Source organism: Mercenaria mercenaria, chromosome 10 (assembly GCF_021730395.1).
Source record: "Mercenaria mercenaria strain notata chromosome 10, MADL_Memer_1, whole genome shotgun sequence".
NCBI classification, from domain to species: Eukaryota; Metazoa; Mollusca; class Bivalvia; order Venerida; family Veneridae; genus Mercenaria; species Mercenaria mercenaria.
The window spans coordinates 6,437,283-6,451,575 of record NC_069370.1 but is presented as its reverse complement, the minus strand read 5'-3'; the positions used below and the strand labels follow the sequence as shown (position 1 = coordinate 6,451,575).

Sequence of the window (14,293 nt, the reverse complement as noted above, 5' to 3'; positions counted from 1 at the left end):
GATATTCATAAAGTTTGATCAGAATGATAGCCTTGATGGAATCTAGGTCAAGGTTGAATACGGGTCATCTGGGGTCAAAAACTAGGTCACTAGTTCAAATCAAAGAAAAACTTTGTGTATGCAATAGGGGCTGCATTTTACACTGGATTTTCATAGAATTTAGTCAGAATGGTTGCCGTGATGAAATCTAGGTCAAGTGCAAAAATGGGTCATCTGGGGTAAAACTCTAGGTCATTACGTCAAATCAAGGAAAGACCTTGTGTATGCAATAGGGGCTGCATTTTACACTGGATTTTCATAAAATTTAGTCAGAATAGTTGCCTTGATGAAATCTAGGTCAAGTTCGAATACGTGTCATCTGGGGTCAAAAACTAGGTCACTATGTCAAATAAAAGAAAAACCTTGTGTATGCGATAGAGGCTGTATTCTTCAATTGATCTTCATGAAATGTGGTCAGAATGATAGCCTTGATGAAATCTAGGTCAAGATTGAATATGGATCATCTGGAGTCAAAAACTAGGTCACTAGGTCAAATCAAAGAAAATACTTGTTTACATTCATGATTTTGTTCCAATTTTAATGAAAATTCGTCAGAATATTTGTTTCCATGAAATCACCAGGTCAAACATGTTTACACTGTTATGGTGTGTTTCTCAGGTGAGCGACCTAGGGCTATCTTAGCCCTCTTGTTTTCTTGATGTATTAAATAAAGTCAAACCGACAATAGTACATTCTCGTATACCAGATGTTTACCATGATTCCCTGGTAGTTCGTCTCGGGTACCATGTCGAACATCTGATGAATGAGAGTGCAGATTGAAGTAGGCAGTAAGGCGACTTTTTAGGTTTGCTTTTGTTGGTTACGGAAGACATAAGGTGCCAGGTAAATGGGTAGAACCACAGACCTTCCGTAAGCCAACTGGATCAATCAATCTTACATCCCAATGGAGGCTTCGAACGGGCACTGGATAGCGGCATCTGATTTTAAATTTGGTACCTTCATAAAAGAAAATGCATAATAAAAACGTATTTTAAAGGACATGTAGAATTCTCTTTTCTATTATTTTTCGTATACAAACATCGTTTCGTTTCGAGTATCTGAGATTATAAACTATAAAACTGTCAAATCTCTAGATTCTAATTGTTTGATGCTCGTAGTTTTAAAACAGACCAGTGACACAGCTGACGCAATCTGAGACAGGTCTAAATACTTTTATGTTCAAAGTGCTTCACTGTTGGAAAACTTCATTTTTCAATATTTTTTCCTTTATTATTTGATTGCACAAATAATTCTAACAAAATGAACTTTTTGGTTATAAAAATTCATGTCAGCAGTCGAGTTTGAAATGCCATATTCAATAATTGTCGTAAATAAATGGGTTTTGAATGAACGAATTGATAACAATTCAGATTATTATTTTGACCTTCAAATATTTTGATATTCGAATATTTAAAGGTTTAAAGGTGCCTTATATGTGGATAGGCGCTCGCTATGATTCCACATATGGTGAACATCGGTGGATAGACGGTTCCGCTGTGACGGTTGATGGATGGGCTCCTGGTAGACCTGGCTCAGTCAGAGGATGCGTGGACTATCTTGACAGTGTAGATTATTTGTGGAATTCCCATCATGATTGTGTTAATACGAAGGGACCTTTCATATGCGAAAAGGGTAAATATAATAAGTATGTTTGAATAAAAAATGTCAGTTTTATGTTGTTGTTTTTTTTTTTAAGTTTTGTTTTGTCTAACGTAACATCGAAAGGTAATACAAAGTTGTACGTCTTAGAGAATTATCAGTATACCTACGTAGAAAAAGCGTCTTGATTATAGAGTTTGCTCAGTTTGATCAATAGGTGGAAAACTGCCAATTAATTGGTTGCAAATGTGATTTCACGGATAAAAAATCAATCTCTCTGTCGATTTCAGTGATAACACGGTATGTATCTGAAAAAATCATTTGAGCCGCGCCATGAGAAAACCTACATATTGGCTTTGCGACCAGCATGGATCCAGACCAGCCTGCGCATCCGCGCAGTCTGGTCAGGATCCATGCTGTTCGCTTTCAAAGCCTAATGCAATTAGAGAAACCGTTAGCGAATAGCATGGATCCTGACCAGTCTGCGCAGATGCGCAGGCTGGTCTGGATCCATGCTGGTCGCAAAGCCACTATGTTGGTTTTCACATGGCGCGGCTTATTTTCATTCCAAAAATCACACACAACAAGTTAGTACTGACAGATAATCCATAGCATTTCCTAACATAACATGACAGTAACGTGCACACTCATTTTCACAGTCAGTATATCTGGAGCTGGTCTTACCGAGCCGACGATGTCGGTTACATCATCAACAACATTGGCTGTACAGACAACAACATCACCAACACCAACTTCAACTTCAACAACAATAACCCAGACGACGCAAACAGGTAACAATTTTGGTTCTTGGTTTTGTCTCATGATGTTCATTCAGGAGCACAAGAAACTGAGTTTAAATATGATGGTTATTTACCTTGAGTATTCAGGAGCTTGATATGTATAATAGAATGCAGACCTCAAAGACAGCGTAAAACAAGCATCTACTGAAGTAGAAAACCGACTGCGAACCGAAGAAACTTTTATTACATTTATGTTATTCACAATTTGGTAAATAAGGAATAACTATCATCTTATCACAGGAAGAAACAATTTAGATTTCTCAGTTTGTTTATATATATGAAGGCAGTGACACAACATTCCTAACAAATGCGCAAACAACGATACAAATCCAATTATATTCGATTTCATTTTAAGGAAAGTGTGGGATTGGCTGGGACAAAGACCCTGCTTCTGCAACATGCTATAAGTTTGTTATTGAACATGCAAGCTGGACTGAAGCACAGACGAAATGTTTGGAGGAGGCCGGACAACTTGTAAGCATTATTTCGGACCAAGAACAAGCATACATTGCAGGTAAATTGATTTGGACTATACAATGATGAGGAATAGGCAATACAATCCGGCCCCATTCTTTCCCTGTATGAATTTCATGAAATTTCACAGCTTTTTGTTTCAGATACTGTTACATGTACAAACTAAGAGATCAGTACACACTATAAATCAAGAACCAGCCGATGATTGATAACACTGACCGTGTAATAATACCCCTATGTTATGTATCAATTTGTACATACAGTCAAGTAGATACTTTATTTCATTTCTACCATTTCAATAGCAAAACTCTTTTCATGTTTCCTTAAGTGAACTAGATCACCCCGTGTACGCAAGTAATACGACAGTGGTTGGATAAGGTAATCGACGGTTGACGGCAAAAGCGATAGGCAATGGGGAAGATTTTAAAATTTATAATGAATCGTAAGATGTGAAACTTAGAACCAGTTTTATGATACTAACCTCTGACCTCACATTGGCGTCTTTATTTTTGTAATATTACCACGTTTGACAAAGTTATATGGATTTTGACTCCGGGATTAGACAATTTGCTCGTAATCTGTCGGTATATTTTAAATCTGACAACACTTGTGGCGTTCTTTTCACAAAAAGAGACCAGTTCCATATGAATTAATCATTACCCTACCCATGGTAGCTGTATTTGACTACCGTTAATGAAGTATGAACCCTATATCGCGTACTTTCTGAGAGCAGGGGCATGTTAGTATGGATAACTACGACGGTCATTGATAAGTATGAAAGCCAATGTTAAAAAGAGTTGATAAGTACGTCAGCGGTTCACTTTATATAATGTTTAGTGCATCTTTGATCAGATTGATGGTTGAAGGACTCTATAAGGCGATATCAACAGGCCCTTCACGTCAGCTATCCTATAAAAAGGATCCAGTGAACCAGTCTATGATCAAACATGCTGAAAAATAAAGAGAACTACCTCATTTTTTCATTGAATTTCTTACTCTTAAGGCAAGTTTCAACATAGTGGTATTTTGTCCCAGTAATTTCTCGATTTATATATCTGTAAAGTTGGTATTTTGAAATAATTAATAGGAAAGCAATACAGTTCAATAAGGACTTTTTAATTCTTAAAAATACACGTGTCTAATCTAATAAAACCTAGCCGGGCATTTGAGAACGCCCTTCTCAAACTTGACGCTGTGAAATGCCAAACTGATAAAAATGAATTGAAACATACGAGGGGTGTTCCAAAAGTAATGTCATTTGCATCGGTTCTCCTATACTGCAAATGTTATGACAATTTTAACTTGCTTTGCCCTTCAAAATACTCTCCGTCAGCCTGAATACACCTTTTGAGCCGGTCAGTCCTCTTTTGGAAGCATTATTCATACTCTTCTATGGGAACACCCATCAGATACTGATAAACAGCAGGTCCAGGGGCATTTCTCGATTTGTATCTCTTTCCAGACAGATGATATTTAAGTCTGGGATACAGAAAATAGTCGCAGGGGGCCAGGTCTGGCGAAAACGGAGGGTGTGGAAGGACGGTAACCTTCTCCGACTCCAAAATCTCGGTCTCAATGCGTGCCTTGTGAGCGGGTGCATTATCATGCAAAAGTCGGAGGTACTTATGCCCTGTTTTGGGGCGGCGACTTTTGTAGTAGTTCTTCAATTTTCTTAGAACAACTTTTTTTATAGAATTTTCCTGTGACCGTACTGCCTTTTGGTACCGGAATTTGAATGATTGGACCCTTATGAGTGAAAAAAATACATACAAAACCTTCTTTACCGTTCGTATTCGTTTGGCAATACTTGGGCGTCTCGCAATTTTGGTGACCCAAGTTCGGTTGGAATACTTCCGCTTTGGTTCAAAATAATAAACCCAGGTTTCATCACCAGTAACTATATTATCAAAAACATTTTTGCTGAAATTTGGGTACATGTTCTTAAGCTTTTTTGCAATTGTTACACGGGTCCTCTTTTGTTCATCTGTTAACCAATGTGGTATCCATCTTGCATTTATTTTTCTAAGTGTTTCTTCATAATTCCATGATCTCGTGCTAACGACAAGTTTGTCATTTGGGCCAATTGTCTTACGGTGAATCGGGCATCCCTTTTTAGCAAATTGAAGATATTTTCGATGTTACCTTTCGACGTAGTTGTTGCAGGACGATCTGTGCGAGCAGCATCTTTGAGTTGCTGCTGTCCGGTCCTAATTTTAGCTGCCCACCTACAAATAGCCCTATGAGACATTTGACCCTCCCCATAAATGTCGCACACCTCAACGTGAATATCTACAAGCTTCATGCCGAGTTGCGACCTACCTTTTATGTAGGCCCTAATTTCAAGCACATTTTCAGCTCTTTTCCCAGTCATTTTGTGTAAAGTGTAATGAATACGCTATAAAGCAATGTATATTGTACCAAGGTCAGTGAACGTGTGAGCGAGATATTTACCTATGTTACGATTCAATGATCATTCTATCGACACGAGGTGGTTTTGTGTACACATGACACGATTTCCGCGAAATAAAACACAAATGACATTATTTTTGGAACACCCCTCATATTATTCAATAAGTAATGCATTTATGACCTACGAGCTTGTCAGGTTTACTTTGAAACTGATAACTTATAACATGATTGAAGTTTGCAATTACAATGAACCTACACGGCAGGACACGTAATCGTGTTATTTGCTGCACAAATTACGCGCTGCTGGTTTTCAAAATTAATGTGCGTGCGTGAGTGTGCGTGTGTGCTTGTGTAATTTTAGCTCACTCGATCAATAAATGGACATGCCGATGAATGTATAGCCGGTCTTTCAGTCTGTGACCACTATAGCATCCACATTTCACAAGCAATTTTAATCAAACTTTGATACAATGTATAGGGTGACAAGAGTTCGGTGAAATTCGATGATGGGCTTATTCGAACCAAAGTGGCATCGGTTATAGTCCCTGGAATTCCAAAATGCTAGTTTAACCTTGTACGTCGTAATTACTGTAGCATTTTCATCTGCATGTGGATTTTTTTTCGATCTCTGCGCTACATAGAGAATAAAATGTTTGACCTTAATTGGGAAGTTTTGCGGACTTCATCGATTTATATTAAAGTTAAGTATATTTGTTTACTTCAACTTAACAGACAACTTATAATACTCCGAAAAGGAATTTAAAATTGACTTAATGTATAGAAATTAGATACTGATAACCTTATCCAGCCTTGCTGATAACCGTATCCAAATATTTTTAAGACCGCCGTAGTCTTATCCATACTAACATGCCCCTGCTCTCAGAAAGTACGCGATATAGGGTTCATACTTCATTAACGGTAGTCAAATACAGCTACCATGGGTAGGGTAATGATTAATCTACCGGTATATTGAACTGGTCTCCTTTTGTGAAAAGAACGCCACAAGTGTTCTCAGATTTAAAATATATCGACAAGTTACGAGCAAATTGTCTAATCCCGGAGTCAAAATCCATATAACTTGGTCAAACGTGGTAATATTACAAAAATAAAGACGCGTGAATGTGAATGTAAATGTGAGGTCAGAGGTTGGTGTCACAAAACTGGCTCTAAGTTTCACATCTTACGATTCATTATATATTTTAAAATATGTAATTTATTACCTACCCCGATGTCTATCGCTTTTGCCGTCAACCGTCAGCGCTGTCGTATTACTTGCGTACACGGGGTGTAGATAGTCATTAAACTGTGCTAGCTGCGAGGTGTTAAACATGCGGTCGCACTAATTTAGTGGTGCTGCTTTAAGGTTTCCAGTGTTTTAATTTTATTCTCAACGGTTTATTTAAATAAATGTTTCATTAAACCAGTATGTTATAATAAATGTAACAATATAATAATTTCATTTCTATTTTCTCTGCCATTGGATATTGTGCTACCATTTTCAGGTAGATTACAAGGCATTACAATGCTCCCTGAAGCTATGTGGATAGGTGCAAGTGACACAGATTTTGAAGCAGGCTGGAAATGGATAGATGGGCAACCGTTTGCCTATCTGAACTGGGCTCGTGGTATGATTTTATGACCAAATATCTGTCTTGACCAATTGGTTTCCTCGAATTGGTAACATTTGCCTCACTAGATTTTTACCAGTGATTTATCAAATTAACGTCTTTGCTCAGTAGAGAAACCGATGATTTCACAATTTGACGTTCCAAGTGAGGTAACAACAATAGGTTTGTTATTAGACATATATGTACTAGTGTACGTAAGACCAGACAAATCTGATCATCCATGGGAGATTTTAACGGGGCGAAAAAAAAAACGTGACTTAATTAAGCAGAGCAAGGCGTTTTGGGTTGCTGTGCGAAAATGGTGTCAACAATTATACAATATATGCAATTTGATCTGAAGCAGATGTTCTTCACAATATAAATTTAATATTGCGATATTCAATGACATTAGCTTTTGTTTGTCTTGCATGGCAGTGAATTCATCGCATAAATTTCCTTAATTTAGATATTATTGATTTCAGTGTTTTTATACATGTATGTTTCTTGTTTCCCACTGTTTATCCAGAGTCTGGTTTCCAGCCAGGTAAGTTTCATTCTCGTGTTGGGTACTAGTATATCTATTTTATAAACAATAACAACAATCAGTCGCCAGTTGCGCATGAAATATTATTTTTGACTATTTACTTTATACAATTACATGCCATTAATATGTCATATAATCTGAAACAGGCGAACCTAACTATTATGAAGTTGACAATAGTGCTGGTACAGAAGAAGGCGAAGACTGCGCGGCAATTGTTACTGCTGATAAACAACTTTTTGGTCAGTGGAATGACCTACCCTGTTCCGGAAAAAGAGGATACATATGCAAGAGAAAAGGTGAATATAAATATTTCTAGTAAAGATTTCCCCTTTAGCTAGACTCTAATGTAAATCACTTGCCTCTAAATTTAAGCATTATTTTGAAGCGAAGCGATTTAATTTCTTGGGCATATATATTTCGTAGTTTCACAAAAACAGCTATTCGATCTTTTCCAAAAAAAAACCCACAAAAAACCCCATTAAATTAAATGAATTAAATACTTGCTTACTTGGCGTGATTTCATTTTGCGGATTGACATACTATTATGACTTATGATTTTTGTTATGTTTTCAGTCGATAACGAGGTAAAAACAACATCAAAACCTGTACCTGATATTGAAGGTAAGAAAACTTCATTTTGATGTTCCTAGTAACGTTGCTTAAATGAATGATTGAAATAACACGAGTTTCAAAGCGAGGCATACATGTATTTGTGTACAGCTACTTCGATATTGCTTTTATTACATACTCGTTATATTCCATGTTAAATTATAATGTAACCAGAAACGTCAATATTTGTCCATATTGACTCCTGAATTTCATATCGGGTGCATAGCGTCATTTAATGTGTGCCGTTGCATTAATTCTTTTGAACAAATTGATAATATTTACATTATATTTATGTGTAGATACGTATGTAATAAAAGGGTTATTAGCTTTACATTAGAACATATGCACTTGTTCTTTCGCGGAATAATATTGCGCTCCTGAAGCCGCGCAATATTTTCGCTGCAAAACCTGTAAGTATTGAGGTATCTGTCTCAAGCACCATGACATCGCTAGCGGTACATGTATGTTTTAGTAAGAGATAAACGATAAGTTAGTGTACCATGTACGATATTTTCCTTTATTATATAACTATATAAATTCTGTAAAAATTCGGCTTGTATTTAACAATAAAATATGAACTGGCAAACAAAGATTCCGTATTGTACCTTTTAAATTCCATATTGTACCTTTCGTATTGTATGCTGCTAGACTACTTTCATTAATATGCATGACCTGACACACTTCTATAAATAGCGCTCATAAAAACATCACGTAATTCCATTTTAATATCGATAAACATTGAAGATTTCTTTCAAAAACAAAACTACAAACAAAAAGGTGGAGGTATATAACAAAAACGGTCATTATAACAGTAGCTAGATCTGGGATTTTGTATTGGGCTGTCGTGGATTTTGCAAAGTCGGATCACACTCTCGTAAGATCCGATCTAGCAAAAAATCCACTCGAGCCGAATACAGCATCACAGACCGACCTTGTGTTAGAGCGCTTGGTTCGAGTTCGGAGGGCCCTTGGTTTTCTCAGTATATAGGGGATAGTTGTAGCACTGGTCAGCCCGGTTTCTACTTAATGTAAGTAAATGGATCACATGTCTACGGTGTTATATTCCAGTCAGGCTGCTGCAAGATATGACTGGAGAACACTGTAATTTAAAACATTGACTGCTGATCAGATTTTAGGTTAGTATCTGTCAGTTGCTGCATCCATATTCCATATGGTACAATGTGCTTTTTAACCTTCTCATTTAGGTACATATATGGCACCAATTTACTTTCTGTGACTTGCAGTTAGTCATCTATCGCTTTGTTTATAAACTAAATATGGACATAGAATATTTGATTACAGAAGTTATGCGTGCTTATTTCTGTATATTACAGATACAGGATTTATAGAAATTCACCAAAAGCCAGAAGCCACGAATCCTGATTTCAAATCACATGATCTGTACGAAATGGGAGTAAGACCTATAGATACATTTAAGTTTTCCGTGAAGACAAAACATGATGCTCATATATTGCTGCAGAATAAGAAAACAGACTTTACCGACGATGTTTACTTGGTAATCATTGGTGGATGGGGTGGGACTAAATCAACAGTAAGCCGTGCTAGCGATATTATCTATTACGAACAAACAGGATTGTTGTCACAATATGAATATAGGTGAGTAATACATTGTACAGACAATCGTATGAAGTGCAGAAAAGCTTAATAGACTGCAAAATAAGAAAACAGACTTTACCGACAGTGTTTACCATGTGGCCATTGGTGGATGGCATGGGACTAAGTCACAAATAAAGCATGGTAGCCACCGAGTCCGTTTCGAACAAACATGATTGTTGTCACAATATGAGTATAGGTGAGTTACAAAGTCGTATCAATTTTACGTGCAATATTTTACTTGCATGATGATTTTTCGCAGAAATACTTATTCTTCTAATTTTAAAAAGGTTATTGCATGAACGGGGTACTTTCGTGTCATACAATGATGCAATGTTTTAAATATCTTATTATTTTTAAAACTGGTGTGACAGAGTTTTGTTATTCAGTCAGTGGTTTTAGATGTCTTGTGGGATGTTTTAAAATGCATTTCGAAATCCTTTTCTTACTATTTTTACTTGGTCAGAAGACGATTGTAAACTACTACCATTCACCTTCAGTAGGATGTCTCCATTTCAAAACTTATTAAAATGCCAAAAGAACACTTTAAAAGCCTTTAAACTAAATTGATAAACTTTAAAGCATTTTCTTGCTCGGAACTACACTTCTGTACTTAACAGAATATGAAATAATTTGAAATTAAATATAATCAAGCCGAGCGGATTTAGTTAAGATTACCATATTTTTAGTTTTGATTTCTCGTATAATTGTCCGAAATCTGGTAATAGTAGTAGCTATTTAATTAAGTTGGAAACGACGTCATCTATTTTGGTAAGGGTCGTTACTCTGTAGAGTTGTTTCAAGGGATGTCGCAGTGAATCCATTAAGGTCTTATTTCAAATAATTCCTTTATAAATTCAAGTTCTATGTATTTTTATCAGTCAAACATCTAGATAACAAGTAACGTATCATAAGGTACTGAATAATTATTCGAACAATACCATGTGCAGACTGTCAGTAGTAAAAATATGACATTTGATTCAAAGGTGGTTTTGGATATCGTGGAACAAAACTACCATCGAAGTTGGAAAGTCGGACCAAGCCGGGAGTAATGTGTTTCTCAGTTATAGCGGCGAAATCGATGACATAAATTACGTGTCCGTAGGTACAGCACAGTATACAGATGCTTACTGGAGGATTCCAAAAGGTATTAAAAAACTGTGGACTTTAATGGGTAATCCTCTTGACAACACTTTTAATTATTTAACTAAAATTGCGTCACCTTATACTGTGAAAGGTGGCTTATTGTGCAACATAAATAGTTGTCACCATAATTGTCATATTTTTTTAATATTCAAATACGTGAAATATTACATACCACAATATTTCCACCTTTCTTCATGTGATCATTTAAGGTGATAAGTATTACGGATGTTCAGGCGCTGGCTGGTTGGGATATAGAGATGCGTGTTTTCTTGTTGTTGAAGAGAAAAAAGACTGGAATGAAGCAAATAGTTACTGTCATAAAGAAGGTGCAGAACTCGCTAGTGTTACAGATGAACAGGAACAAAGATTTTTGTTCAGTCAACTGCCTCAAGGTGAATATAAATGGACTGTTCTTTCTTTCTTATAGGATATCATCATATAAAGTATGGATTTTTTCTAAACGTTCCGATCTGAAGGCAATAATTTTTTCTTTCGTTTTATTTAACTTTTCGAATCAGTGCTCTAGTATGAATACAGGTTCAGCTGATATAGTCGATTAAATATTAGTAATATATTTGAATCGCCTTGTAGCAAGCGTATGCATTATATATGAAATCTATTGACTTTACACATTATGTATATTTGCACAGATAGTTATTGCTTTAATGCCTTTCAAAATGATACAAAGTGTAATATTTGGGCGGAGCGTGGGGAGTGTGAAAGAAACCCTGTCTGGATGGCTACACATTGTCACCTCGCTTGCAAACATTGCATGCACAACTGCAGGGACAAGTGAGTTGTAATTTTAGTTTTGTTCTTGAGACTTATAGACAAGGGCGAAAATTCAACAGGGGTAGCGATACTTATAGAAGAAACATACTGGAAACCGAAATTAACTTGCCAGCAAAAAATTAATTTCTTCAGTGTTACTGTATACCTTTCCTTCAGCAGATGTACAATTCATTATCTCTTATTAACACATTATATTTGATACGGCACTCAGTTTAATCGAATCTGTGAATATTTTGCATTGTTTTGTTCTGTGCTTCCATATTTACTAACATATTTGTTTTTATACGCCCGTCTCTGAAAGAGCGGGGCGTATTATGTGAACACCCGTGGCGGACAGGCGGTCGGCATCCAAAAGCATGTCCGCTATCTAAGTCAACAGTTTTCATCCGATCTTCAGCAAACTTGGTGACAATGTTTGTGGGCATAATATCTTTGCCAAGTTCGATAACCACCCAAATCGCCCCAGGCATTCTTGGATTATGGCCTTTGAATTACTCGAAATCTGCGAAATAAGCCTTGTCCATTCAAACAATTTTGATCCTATTGTCAATTTTATCCCATATGGAACCTCACAAATACTTTGATTCCTTCTCACTCTTTTTTGGGTTTACAAGGCATACAATATTAACATTATTACCTTTATGATACGTAACTGAATATTTAGACGGGCGTATTTTGTGACAGTCTGGCACTCTTGTTTAAAAAGTGAATTACATTACACAAACATTAATACGTACATGTTTGATTATATTATTATGATATAATTATGACACAATGCCCGTAATGCGAAAATAAATATGCAAGTAAATACTTCAGATATCAAAGCAGCACAAAGTGTTTAGAATGGACCAGGCTTGGTGAATGTGAGAAAAATCCAAAGTGGATGATTCCAAACTGTGCAATGTCATGTGGGGTTTGCGAAGGAGGTAAATAAACATGTATGACCTTTGCAAATATATATATGCATATTATGCTGTAGATTCTAGGTAATTATGTCTCCCACCACACAATGGTGTGGGGGACATATTGATTTACTCCAGTCTGTGTGTGTGTGTGTGTGTGCGTGTGTCACAAAGGTTGTCCGCACTCTAAGTCGAACATTTCTCATCCGATCTTCACCAAACTTCAACAAAATGTGTCTACCAATAAATGCTCGGCCAAGTTCGATAACTAGCCAAATCGGCCCAGGCACTTCGGAATTATGGCCCTTGAATTACCAAAAACACTCAGATTTCTTGCACAGTTTTACCCCAAAACCGACGCCTATACTATTTGTAGTATAGGCGTCCTTTTTGTGTCAAGAAAGCGCAGTCACATGTGGATAAAGTAAACAGTATATAAAGACTGACTTACTATTTAGATGATTAGGCAGTTGTGGGAGACACGCGCTTTTCTCAAAAGCAACTAATTTTTGGATTTATATACATTTAACTTTTTTCGGAAAAGGTAGACACTAATGTTTACCTGTTCTTGTTTTATACATGTTATCTAGCACATTATGTTTGTTATTACAAGATTGCGTGGTTACTGGACAGTTATCTAAGACATTATGTTTGTTATTGCAAGCTCCAGCACGTGGTTACTGGACAGTAGTCTAAGATATTTTGTTTGTTATTACAAGCTCCAACACGTGGTTACTGGACAGTTATCTAAGACATTATGTTTGTTATTGCAAGCTCCAACGCGTGGTTACTGGATTGGTTTGCAAAGTAGTGGAATGGATCAGAGTTATAGATGGTCAGACCGCAGTAATGTGAGGTTTACCAACTGGAACAGTCACCAACCGCTTTGGTTTAACCTGCGACCTCGGAGCTGCGTAGCGATGTATTTACAAGTAATTATAATTAAAATAACTACAAATATAAATTTCATTTGCACTTCACAGTACGGTAGTCTTTGAATATGTTTATACGAATATTTAGAATGTATAGAATTTAAAACAATACCGAATTATTCGCTTGAATCATCGACTAGAAATGTTTTTTTATTTAATGGAACTATGAGTCACAAGATAAAAGGAATATTGAAAACAGCTTGCAAATAACTGGACTCAAATTTTCCTTAAGTTATTAAATGTCTACATTTTCTCGCGCAATACGCCCGTTTTATATCTAACGCCCTTAGATGTCAACTATAATCGATGTTTATGTCATATATAGAATGGAAAATGGAACGATGGCGGGTGCTCAGATCCTCTTTCTGGTTTTATATGTAAACAAGCGAAAATGGTTATACCAATTACAACTAAATCGCCTTTTGAGATAGGTTGCTCAATGGTAAGTTATGTTTTATTATAGTTAAAGATGTATCCTGTAAGAATGAGGAAATTAATCCTTAGTATATTGTTTCTGTTGTTGAAGGATAATTTAAAAACAAACATGCAATAAAAATGTTAGGTCACATACAATGGTTTGATTCAAATGTTAACCATTTTAAGCAATATTAACTCTTTGAACGGAAATAGCATTTTGTTTCTTAGTTTCTAATAGGAGAATGGCTACGGAAATTGCGCTTATTGCTATAGTGTTGTCAAATGAGAATAAATATTAGTCTGACAGTATCACAGAAAAAACTGTTTGTAAATTGCTTAGGTCGGATATCTTTTGAAGCTTATTGTTTGGAGAGGACGAGGCGTTAGTATTGTTAATGCAAAATTTAGA

At 36.2% G+C, this 14,293-nt stretch overlaps 1 protein-coding gene across 1 annotated transcript in view; it reads left to right on the top strand.

Annotated features, from left to right (window-relative positions):
* The window catches only part of LOC123559962 (secretory phospholipase A2 receptor-like), a 28,043-nt gene extending 13,873 nt beyond the window's left edge, over positions 1–14,170 (top strand). The window contains exons 15-28 of the mRNA XM_053516671.1: positions 1,456–1,671; positions 2,298–2,429; positions 2,794–2,952; positions 6,824–6,946; positions 7,619–7,768; positions 8,046–8,093; positions 9,416–9,698; positions 10,682–10,842; positions 11,051–11,233; positions 11,492–11,633; positions 12,450–12,559; positions 13,310–13,467; positions 13,793–13,909; positions 14,123–14,170. Coding sequence (XP_053372646.1) covers positions 1,456–1,671; positions 2,298–2,429; positions 2,794–2,952; positions 6,824–6,946; positions 7,619–7,768; positions 8,046–8,093; positions 9,416–9,698; positions 10,682–10,842; positions 11,051–11,233; positions 11,492–11,633; positions 12,450–12,559; positions 13,310–13,467; positions 13,793–13,909; positions 14,123–14,170 — 2,030 coding nt within the window. The remainder of the gene's footprint in view (positions 1–1,455; positions 1,672–2,297; positions 2,430–2,793; positions 2,953–6,823; positions 6,947–7,618; positions 7,769–8,045; positions 8,094–9,415; positions 9,699–10,681; positions 10,843–11,050; positions 11,234–11,491; positions 11,634–12,449; positions 12,560–13,309; positions 13,468–13,792; positions 13,910–14,122) is intronic.
* The last annotated feature ends 123 nt before the right edge of the window (positions 14,171–14,293 follow it).